This window comes from Rhagoletis pomonella, unplaced genomic scaffold (genome assembly GCF_013731165.1).
Source record: "Rhagoletis pomonella isolate Grant_MI unplaced genomic scaffold, Rhpom_1.0 Rhpom_scaffold_00017, whole genome shotgun sequence".
Lineage (NCBI taxonomy): Eukaryota > Metazoa > Arthropoda > Insecta > Diptera > Tephritidae > Rhagoletis > Rhagoletis pomonella.
The window spans coordinates 156,181-167,670 of record NW_023458571.1 but is presented as its reverse complement, the minus strand read 5'-3'; the positions used below and the strand labels follow the sequence as shown (position 1 = coordinate 167,670).

At 36.2% G+C, this 11,490-nt stretch overlaps 1 protein-coding gene across 1 annotated transcript; it reads right to left on the bottom strand.

Annotated features, from left to right (window-relative positions):
- Positions 1-5,374: 5,374 nt before the first annotated feature.
- Positions 5,375-6,278, bottom strand: LOC118749478. Its single transcript, XM_036484273.1, has 4 exons — positions 6,250-6,278; positions 6,091-6,189; positions 5,868-6,036; positions 5,375-5,802 (listed from the first exon to the last, which is right to left on the bottom strand). Exons 1-4 carry the CDS (start codon positions 6,271-6,273, stop codon positions 5,375-5,377), a joined length of 720 nt encoding a protein of 239 aa, XP_036340166.1. The 5' UTR covers positions 6,274-6,278.
- Positions 6,279-11,490: the final 5,212 nt, after the last annotated feature.

Here is an 11,490-nt window from a genome sequence, read left to right as displayed (position 1 = left end):
ACCAACCTGTTTAGCTTCTATTTCTAAACCGGAAACAACAACATCACTCTTTTGCTATATATGGTGCCGCTGCGATTCAGATTACGCTTTGAAAAAGTCGCACGAGAGTGCATCGGCTTGTCTAAAACCTCGTTTGGTCTCAAACTAGTGGTCTGAAACTATCGATGGCACTATCGATACTATCGATGGTTTTTGACTATCGTTCCACCATCGATAGTTTGTAGTGTAACAGTAGGTTTGTGGCACGGTCGAGTGGCACGTCGGCATGCTGGTGGTTCCTGGCAGAGCTCAACGGTTGGGGTGGGTCTTTGCACACTCGCCTTTTTGAAAACCATAAAAAGTTATTACACGTGGGTAAAGGAAACCACAAAAAGAAAATCAAGCAAATGCGGAAAACGTGAACTAAAGCTTATATTGGTTTCTTTGCCCTTTCTGAATTAAAGAAAAACGAAACTTGATTTTAGTTATTCAAACCAATAAAATATAAGTTACAAAAAAAAAATATATATATATATATATGCCAATACTTTTTATAAAACGAATTCAAAGCAAATCAAATCAATAAAGAAAATTGATAATTGGCCGATCAAAACGTGCAAAAAATTAGGAAACCGCTACTAAACTAATAAATTCCAGTAAAAAAAGGACGTGATAAACTGTATGAAAAAAGAGAAATGTGATAAACTGTGTAAAAACTGAAATCTCATACAAAAAAACTCTCTTAATACCTAAACTAAATGCTTCATGTAAAAACTCAATAAAACTTCAACTGAGCAAAATTCCGAATGAATACAATAAAATTACTCAATAAAACTCCAACTGAGCAACATTTCTACTGAATAAAAAAACTCAATAAAACTAAAGTGATTCTTTTTTCTTCATCCACTGCTGGTAGGGCTCTGGCTACTTCAATCCTCTCCTGTGCACTTGTGTAGGTTCGGCTCACTCTAGAGCAGGTGGTCGGCGTCTTACGTTGATCCTGGCTTAGACACCAAAATCCGATTTTGTTGCTGGTGGCCTATGGAAGTGGGTATCTCTCACCAACGCATCTGCGACTTTCCGTCCAGTAGTAGTGGTATATAAGCGTGGCTTCTTGTCCCAAAATTTGGTGGTTGGGTGACACAGATGCTCCTGTGCAAACAGATGTTGCTGTCAATTTTATAGCAGCGACGTCTTTGTTTCTTCCTCCGTGGGGGTCACAATAACTCCTCCAGGTATTGGCTCGACTGCAGAAAAAGTTAGGTGAAGGTCCTTTTGCAATTCCTCGGCGGGCGACTGAAAAAAACAAAACACACACATTTTAATAGTTATGCGGATTTTGGCGGTGCCGCGCTTGTGTACACGCACATATATTCACTCAAATCTCCTGTGCGTGCACGTACATAAGTATTTAGGTATGTCAAATTATTTCTTATGGCGGCACTAGTAACACAAAACACTTGATTTCTACACCATTAATATGAATCTTTAGAACTTACCTCCTAACTGGAGTTAGCCAAATTCGACGATAACAACAAATTTACTTCACCGGATGATAGGCGATATAAGTATGTACGGGACCGCTAGATGTACGCGTTATGGACCGTTTTATTTTACAAACTTTTTTTTTCACAGAACTGAACTTTCACTTGGCACCTTCAAATAACATGTCACCACTGTAATGAATCCGTTGGCCATCTTTAGGGCCTTTTATACGGGTGTCTAGGTCAACAAATTTCACTCAGGCGAACCGCTTTCGGCTCAACGGTCCCACGACCAGATACCGCATTCACACTCACGCCGCTTCACCGATGCATTTGTTGCTAGTGCTACATGTCCCAAACTTGCCCGCTACACATGTTGCTGGCGCTACATGATACAAAGTTGTCCACAACATATGTTGCCGGCACTTCTGTGGCATTACCCTGCAAAAAGTGGGACTAGGTTAAGTACTAGTACAGGACCACACTACCTTGTAACCAATACTAGTACCCAAAATGGTCCAAATATATGGAGAAAATAGGGTTACATTAACATTGCGATGTCATTGGACCTGACCACCTCTGGTCCAACGCTGCATAACATGGGACCACCTAGACAACTACTCCTTTTGAACCATGGCACATTCGGCAACCGAATCATATTGCCGATCGGCCACGAAGAGGTGGTGTTCAACACATATATTAGTTTTTTACGTTTGAAGTAACAAGTTACTAGTATGCAACCTGGTCCTTGTGCTCATACTTTAAAACTACGACCCAGTGGACCACCTGGTCCTCAAATTTTTGCAGGGTATGGCTACCATATTTGCACTAACACATGCTCACACTCACACTTCCGCTCAAGTAAAGGCGTGCGTATCAAGTTTAATAATTGAATGAATTAAAATACCTGATATTGAATGATAAAATATCTGATATTGAACAAAGTAAAATAACTGATATTGAATGAAGTAAATAGCTCTAAAAAATCGAATTATCTTGATCAACAACGACTCCTTCTGATTCGTATAAAGTTTTGCTTTGCTTTAATCACGCAGATATTTTAATAAAAGTTTTGAGAAATTCTTAAAACAAATGGCTATCAGAAGTTTCTTCATCCTGTAAAATTTCTAAAAATGGACTTAGCAAACTTTCACCCTAAGCTTGCGATTCACTGATTTTGTAAGAAATATTTTTTACAAATATGCCAGGCGCAATATAAAGCCAAATTGTATGTTTAAAAGACTATCGAAAACTATCGATAGTTATAGATGGTCTCTAAAGAACTATCGCATACTATCTATAGTGTCAACTATCGATAGTTTCAGACCACTTCACAATTTGGACGGAGCTGAAGGTTGTGTTCAGCGGCCACTCTGCATAGCCGTATTATTTTTACGGGGATCCCAAACTTAGGCATGGCGTCGTACAGACAGCTTCTCTTCGTGCTATCAAAAGCAGCTCTAAAGTCGACAAAAAGATGAATAATAATTCATTCAAAAACGCCCAGAAATGTCTGAAGATAAAGATCATAACATAAACAATACTTACATTCAATAAATATCTTTGTTTCAATTTTACTGCAGAACCACGATGGTTTGGTGCTAATGACACACCACACCTGAACACAGACAACTGAACAGTTAACTCAAAAGAACTAAAGTGCCTAACTCTAACAGTGTCACTTCCCAAATAAAATAAATGTCATGAATTTGGGTTAAAATTGGTTGCATAAACACAATTTAATGAAATCAATTATACACGAAAATTGCCATGAATTTCGTCATAATTTCATGAAATTGTGAAGTGCGAGTCCGGCAACACCACGTTTCACAAACAGCTGTTTACTAGAATTATGACGTTTTTAGATTCAAAAGCATGTAGTGGCATAACTATGATTTAATATACTGTAAAGTTACGTGGATTTGTTCAAACGTAAAATAAATGCAAATAGAAGAAATCCAAATACATTGAAACCAATTTAAATATAACATGGACCATTTTCTACTGCGGACGGCTTTTGCAAATTCAAAAAAGGCCAAAAAACCACATCCTTACTACTATTTAGTTTATCGCTACTGCGCCACCACTTCTTCAAAACACTTCATTTCACAAATTCGCGAATTATGCATAAACGGAACCATTTTTTGAATTCATGATATGAAAAGTTCATGTATTCTGACGCATATACGTATAGGTGATTCACAAGGTGTCATAACGTCATATGTCATATAATAAATTTGGGCGGATATACAACTCGTGTGAACACACCATCTTACTTTGTGTCCTATTTCAATTTTTAATCAGCTGATTGCGAATAAACTAAAAAATAATGCCACGGGAAAGTGAGAAAAATAAACTAATTGCTGAATTATGTGTAAATCAGGTTTTCGACATGATTTTTGCAGATTCAAGTAAGTTATAGATATAAATCGTTCTATACTTTCTTGGCATTCGTATATTATTCTCCTCTAGGCGATGAGGAGGAGCAAGATGAAGCGGACGAACGCTTCATGATGAACATGTTAAGCCTTTTGTGCAACCGCAGAAGTATTCATTTGGGAATTCGAAAATCTGCTGTTTGGCACCGGCGTGTACTGAATAGTTTTGACGACAGGAAGTTTAATCAAATGGTTCGCGTACGACCCGAGGAGTTTGGGTACATACTAAACCTAATAAAAGACGCTGACGTATTTAAAACAGTCTCCCATACAAGTCAGCTTCCAATAGCATTGCAACTCCAAATTGTGTTGTATCGATTAGGCTCCTCGGGCGATGGGCTATCGATACGAAAAGTTGCGTCTCTTTTTGGCGTAGGCAATGGTGGCACAATTCAGAATGTGACACAACGAGTTTTTAAAGCGATATTATCTTTGAAAAGCAAGTTTTTGAATTGGCCAAGTGAATTCGAAAGACTGCAAATTGTGTCTGCCACGAGGAATGAGATGCCAGGTTGCATAGGCTATATCGACGGCTCAGAAATTAGACTGGCCGAAGCACCTGTTAAGAAACATGAGCTCTACTTCTCTCGGAAACGCCAGTATTGCATTAAAATGAAACCTGTCTGCGACTATAAGTTGCGAATAAGGCAAGTCACAGTAGGCTACCCGGGCAGCGTTCACGACGCAAAAATGTTTTTGGACTGCCCACTTTCTAAACATCCCGAACGCTTCTTAGTTCCGTCTCAGTGGATCGCTGCCGATAGCGCTTATCCACTGAAACCGTTTATAATTACACCATTCCGACAAAATAGTACCGAGTATACAAGAGAGAGTAGAGATCTATTCAACAAATACTTTTCCAAATATCGTGTGAGGATTGAGAATTGCTTTGGGTTGTTAAAGGAAAAATTTGGTAGTTTAAAAGAACTTAAATTCAGAATGCTTACCGATCAAAATAAAAAGCACTGCAATGAATGGATAATGGTGTGCTGCATCTTGCACAATATTTTAATAGAATATTCAGAAAAAGAAAGTAGCAGTGACATTCTATCATCTGAACTTAATATACCACCTCCAAGCAACACTAGAGCTGACTTATTGCACTTTATACAAAACCAAACAAACGATTAATGCTCTATTTTATATATTTGAGATCTCTGGTATAAACGTAAACTAATACAAATTATTTATGAAATGTAAATGAAATAAAAAGCCTGAATTCAAATTAATATACTGGTAAATAAAAAAAGTACTTGAAGTTGTACGTATAAGCAGTGTTATGCAAATCAAAAGAAGCGAAATATTCATACAAATTTGTTTGTGCTTTTGAGATAGAAATAGTTAAGTTAAACAAAAGTGGATACCAGCGTACGCACACTGGTGTATGTATTTAGTTTAGTTAAAAATGGTAAGCAGAATTTTATGAACATTTTACTCCCTCTGCTTTTAAATGGCAGGCAAATCACTTCGAATTCATTTATACTTCAATCTAAGCTCCTCCATTGCCAACCGTTCTTTCATTTCCAATTCCTTAACTTTTAAATCAATTTCTTTTTCTTTCAGAGCCAATTCCCTCTCTTTAATGTATACTTCTCTCTCCCTTAATGCACTTTCATTTTCTATTTTCTCCCTTTTCAAGTTTAAGGTCTCCGAGTAAATTTCTCTTATATCCGACACAGCTGTCCGCGAATATATGCCTCTGCGACTTGGCGGCTCTGCACTTTCCACCACTCCATAGGTTGCGGACGTGGAGCCTTCTTCTATTTCAATTATCGTTGAATTAAAAATATCATTGCTCGAGGCAGAGTCCAAGCTCTCTTCAATTATTGCCGCTTCCACTATTCTGCCACCAAAAACTTCGTCTAGTTCATAGTAACAAGTGCACTTTTTTAGCAAAGTAGCTGAAACAAAATTGTATGACTTAAAGTTAAAGCGAATGAAATTCATAGTGGACAAAAAATCTTACCTTTTAATGTCTCCCCTTCCATGCTGCCAGCGCCAGTCGAACCTTCCCATGCTTTGGCTTTATTATAGCTCAACCTCATATTTCTCACCTTCGCACCTATCAACTTCCACTCTACAGCGATGTTCGCCTCTTCCGCGAACCGTCTATAATATGATTGCGCTGTTGGTTTCTATAAAAGTTGTTAATATAAATTTAATATCGTACTACTATACTATACACCTACTTCAAAATTTCTGTTGCCCATCAAAAATTCTACTAGTGCCTTTTCTTCCGCCACTGTCCATTTCTTGGTCGGATTAAGTCGCACACGTTTTGCCTTTGGCTGGAACAAATGTATTTAGTAAATTTTTGGCCACTTATGCTTTTGTATTCGATAACTTACCTGGATATTTTCTCCTTGCTGCATTTCTTTGTAAAGTTAACAAATTTACGCAGCAGCAGAATGAAAATGGCAAAAGTAAAATGCGAAATGAAAAGGTAAACAAAAGACAGCTGATTAGATACGACAACCCAAAAACATACCGTGCAGAGTTGTATTTCATTAGTACACAATTCACGTAGCAAGCAACAACAAAATATTTTGAACCGTCATAAAATTTATGATATTATGACAATATGACTCGTTATGACACCTTGTGAATCACCTAGTAGTATATGTATGATAGCTGTGTTTTCTTGGGTAGTAATCGAGATCCGGATAAAAATTTTGCACGCAAATGCTGCAACAACGATATGATCCTGTTAGAGATCTGGTTCAATTATGATCCGCCCTGGTTGATGATTTGATTTTGATTTGGTAACACTGACGAACTAATGTATACACCCACAGATGTGACACCATTTATTTCTTCTAACTTTCTTCAAGTAAATTGCATTTATGTTAAATATGTATTTAAATTAATATAATTTCGTTTAAAAATACACTTTTCCTGATATAGGGAGTCCATTTTTTAAGTTTTCTTCCTGATGCTAGTAGTATACAACTAGTGCTGCCAATAAGAATGATCCAGATCGTTTTCCTGAGAAATGATCGTGATAATGAGCTGGATAAACACACCTGAAGATATGTTTACACGGTAAACAGCCTATAAAAGGTCAGCTTTGTAAAAATCAGGGCATTTGGCGAGAAAAGAAAAATTAGTCAGGACATCAGGGTATCTTAAAAAACCAAGTCGTGATGGTCGGATTCGGTTTCTTTATTTTAAAATCTGCAGGGTTGCGGCTAGAAAAATTTGTTTCCACCCAAAGTTACGACCAAAACCAATGAACCAATGACAACCGCCCAAATGAAGAATACAACCTTCTTTTTTAATTAATTTGAAAATTACCAATTTATTTCAAAGGCTAAGGGCCAACTTGAAATGAATATTTAAACGGCACTTAAGTTTAACTGTGGATTGTTGAAATGCCATTTAGCTTTCGTTGGGTTTCAGATCAACTTTTTTTAAATATGCCAATATGTTGTTTCATTTGCTTGTTTGTTAACGTTTTGTGCTGAACAACTGATTGCTTTTTGGTGGGATTGATTAAACAACCTACCAATCAATCTTGGTTGTTTGGTACAAATACAAGGTTGCATATCTCATATTTACAATATAGGCCATTTAAGTGCAGATTAAATGCATGATCTGAAAATGAATAATGGGAGTTAATAAACAATGTCTATAAAAGTTTACAGTTTATAATTATTTCGGTAACTGTAAAAATAAATGTATGCAAATTTGGTCAAGCTGGTACGTGGCTATTTAATTAATTTTTGTAGTCAAGCCACATAAATCACTTAATGAACCCTTTACTCTAAGTTGCCACGAGTCGTTCTATCTTCTGTTAATTTCGGGGATTGACCCGTATACACGGCACATTCCTAATTCGATCTGACAGTTATCGTTGTTTTTTCCATCATTTTCTCTCTCTCTTCGATTAAATTTTTCTAGTCTGTCTTGCTTTGACAGCTGAGTTCGAGAAATTTTCAATAAAAATTTGGAACGGCAACGATTTTTTCTTAATTCATATGGTAATTGAGCCTGAATTACATTCGAATGAAGTAATTTGCTCTCAAAAATTTTTATGGCGAATCAAGTGATTCGGTACATCGTTGGTTATCTAATTTTGAGTGAGTGAGCGCATTACGAATGAAGCTGTAGTAGGAATACCGTTTTAGAAAATTGTATATATCGTGTTTGCGTTGTGTTTCATAAACATTATATCAGATTTACAAAAGGGCAAGCAAATATGTATAAAGATAAAGAGTGTTTTTTTATTATAAATGGGGTCATGTGAAAAATAATAGGCACACAACATTTTGACCAGTTTATACAGCTGATTACCCAACAAAAACCATATAACTTCAAATTTCAAATTTCGTAGAAAAATTAGAAAAAATCAACAAAATTTTACAACAGCAACAAACTTTTTATTAAGAATTTTGCATTTTTATACACCATTAAATTCTAGCTTAAGTAAATTCGTTTCGATTTTTGATAATCTTTTTGCGGATGGTGTTATTATTTTCTTCTATACAAAAATAATTTCTAGCAACCTATGTATAGAAGAAAATGTGCTTCACATATAAACTAATAAGAAAACCCACCAAAATTTGTTTTAGCCGTCCCACCGACCAAAGTAAATTCATTCGACCAGTTTAGGGCGAAAAAGACAATAATCTGGCAACACTGGTTGTGAACTAGAAAGCTACCAGTTTGCGTTTCAGCCCAACTAGTTCAAGTTCTATTCTTTTGATTCCTTCCATATGAAATCGTCTAATTGAAGTCGCGGCTCCATTTTAGATTTTGCTGTAACTTTGAAGGACTCTTCTTTAGGGTCCCAAAGAACAGAATTTACGCAAGATTTAATTCTTAGAAACGCTCGTTTCCGCCTGTCCGAAATAAAAGTTTAAACAAAATTAATATACCCTTGTGCACTAGTGCGCTCGGGTATAAAAAATCCCGATTTTTATGCTTTAATAAATTTAGCTTTAAAATGTTTCTACCCACTTGAGGCGGCATTAGGGATGGGCACCATTTCCAAAAAATCGGTTTTTTGATTAACCACGGTTTTTCATTCAGATTTTGAACAGTTTAAAAAAAACTCGGTTTACCGAAAAAACCCGAATTATAATAAACACTGCAAAAAACAAAAAAAACAGCGATATCAAATTAAAATAAATTTTCACTTATTACTTACCGCTGTGCAGCGCAAATTAATTAAAGCAATAATTAAATGCGTGCTTTTCGATACAGTTTGGTCGGAATGAATTTTTATTTGCCAGCGTGCGCGCTCGACTCCCGCGGGCAGGCGAAATTCGAGCATGAGAAATAAAAGTGGAACGATTGAAACGTGCATTTCTTTCTTGCGCAAGAAATCAACGCGGATTGCGCGCGATCCAGCCACGAGAGTCGGGCCCGCACGCTGGCAAATAAAAATTCATTCCAACCAAACTCTATCAAAATGCACGCATTTTTTCATAGATAAGTGCAGAAATATTTAGTGCATAAGTTGTTGCTAAAAATTTTCGTCCACGATGCGCAGAAATTGCTTAAATGTTCAAGTTTTCATAAAAAAAATTATTGAAAAGCAAAAAAATTATATTTTTGTAACGCAAATAATTTTATTGTATAGTTTACTGTTTTTTAAATCTGCACCCAAAAAATTTTTTCATTCGGACATTTACTTTCAAAGAAAAATAAAAATTTCCAAAATACTGCAAAAATTTTCAATTGTTGATTAAAAAAAGCTATTTGGAATTTTGCAACAAAATTTACACAGTATACTTTTCGACTACAAAACTCGGCGCTGCCTAAATATCATTGAAAAATATTAATCTTGGTAAATTCGGTGCCCACTTAAGGAAGCCTTATGGGCTGTTTTTGCTTACGCGTTAAAGCACATTTAGCGCATTTAGCTCTAAATGCTACTCTAAATGTACATTTATCCATACAAAATTCGTCACATTACCTGTTGTCTGTGTTATCTGTGGGGATCTACACACTTCTAAAGAAAGTGTGAAACCGAAAATGGACCTAAAATCTAAAAAGTGCGGTAACTGCGGTGCGGTGCGGTGTCTGCGCCAATGACTGTTAATAACTTTACTTCATTTGCACTAATGTTCAAAAATACTCTTCCGACACAACCTCTTTTTGGTCAGAATAGTAGTAACCTAGAAGCTACTATAAACAACTTTATGAAAGTTATGCAGGAGCAAATGATGGCAATGCAAAACACGGTACAAGATTTGATTAAAAATCAAAATCTATTACTTCAAGCCATTTTAGCTAAACCATGAATAATCTCAAAATTTTTTTTGGAATGCGAACAGGATAACCCAGCATAAAAACGAACTAGTAATTTTCCTAGAGAGATATCATATAGACGTTTTGCTTGTATCTGAAACCCACCTCACGCAATTTAATAACTTTCAAATTAATGGGTACAAACTCTATGATACTAAGCATCCACAAGGTAAAGCCTGAGGTGGAACAGCTATTCTCATTCGTAACAGAATAAAGCACTATGAATTAGAATCGCAAAGTGATGAGTCCATTCATAACACTGCAATACACATTGATGACCACTTGGGAGGCCTTACTGTATCTGCTATAACTGTCCCTCTCGTCATAACATAACAGAATAACAATTTAATGACTTTTTCCTAAAGTTTGGCAGTAAGTTTATTGTAGCAGGAGATTACAATGCCAAGCACACATTCTGGGGATCTAGATTGATTACACCAAAGGGTAGAAATCTATATAAAGTAATCCAGAACAGAGGATTTTACGTCTTGTCTACTGGTCAGCCAACGTATTGGCCATCTGACCACCAAAAAATACCCGATCTTATTGACTTTGGTGTATCCAAGGGTATTGCGCGACACCGAGTTAATACTGAAGCCTTACTTGATCTCTCTTCAGATCATTCACCCTGCCTCATAACATTATCAATGTTTATTAATTATGAAAAAAAAACAAAAAAAATCTTACAAATAAGCACACAAACTGGTTAAAATACCAAAAGTATGTCAGTTCGCACATTAACCCGCAATTTCCTACTCGGACCAAGAATGATATCGACAGGGCAGCTGAACATCTCACTGATATAATAGTTAAGTCCGCAGAAATTGCAACACCAAATCCTTCTATTAAACATCGAAGTTCTTACTGCCCTGGCCTGCACACCCCAAACATTCTTAACTTAATAAGTAAAAAGCGCAAATTAAGAAGGGGATGGCAAAGAATTCGCTCTGAATGGAGCTGAATGCGTGCACAAAGGAATTACGTATTTTGTTGCAGGTGGAAAAAGAAAGAAGTACGCAGTCGATCCTTCAGTCCTTGTCTGCTTCGAAACAGACTGACTCACAGTGCTGTATGAGCGGGCAAAAATCAAAAAAATTGTTGTCACGTATGTCAACGTGTTTGGTATCGTTGGAAAGGAAATTTATCCTAGATTAAGGATCTGGACTTAGTTTTTGTTTTTATCTCATAAGATTCTCACAAAAACCTCTTAAAGTTGTGTGTTTTTCATATATTTTTTCTTTTATGAAAATGCCTTTAGCTGGAGTCTTTAAAAAAAAATTGCTAAAAATACAATTTATCATACTTTATCTTAAGACACAATTTTTCTAATTAGA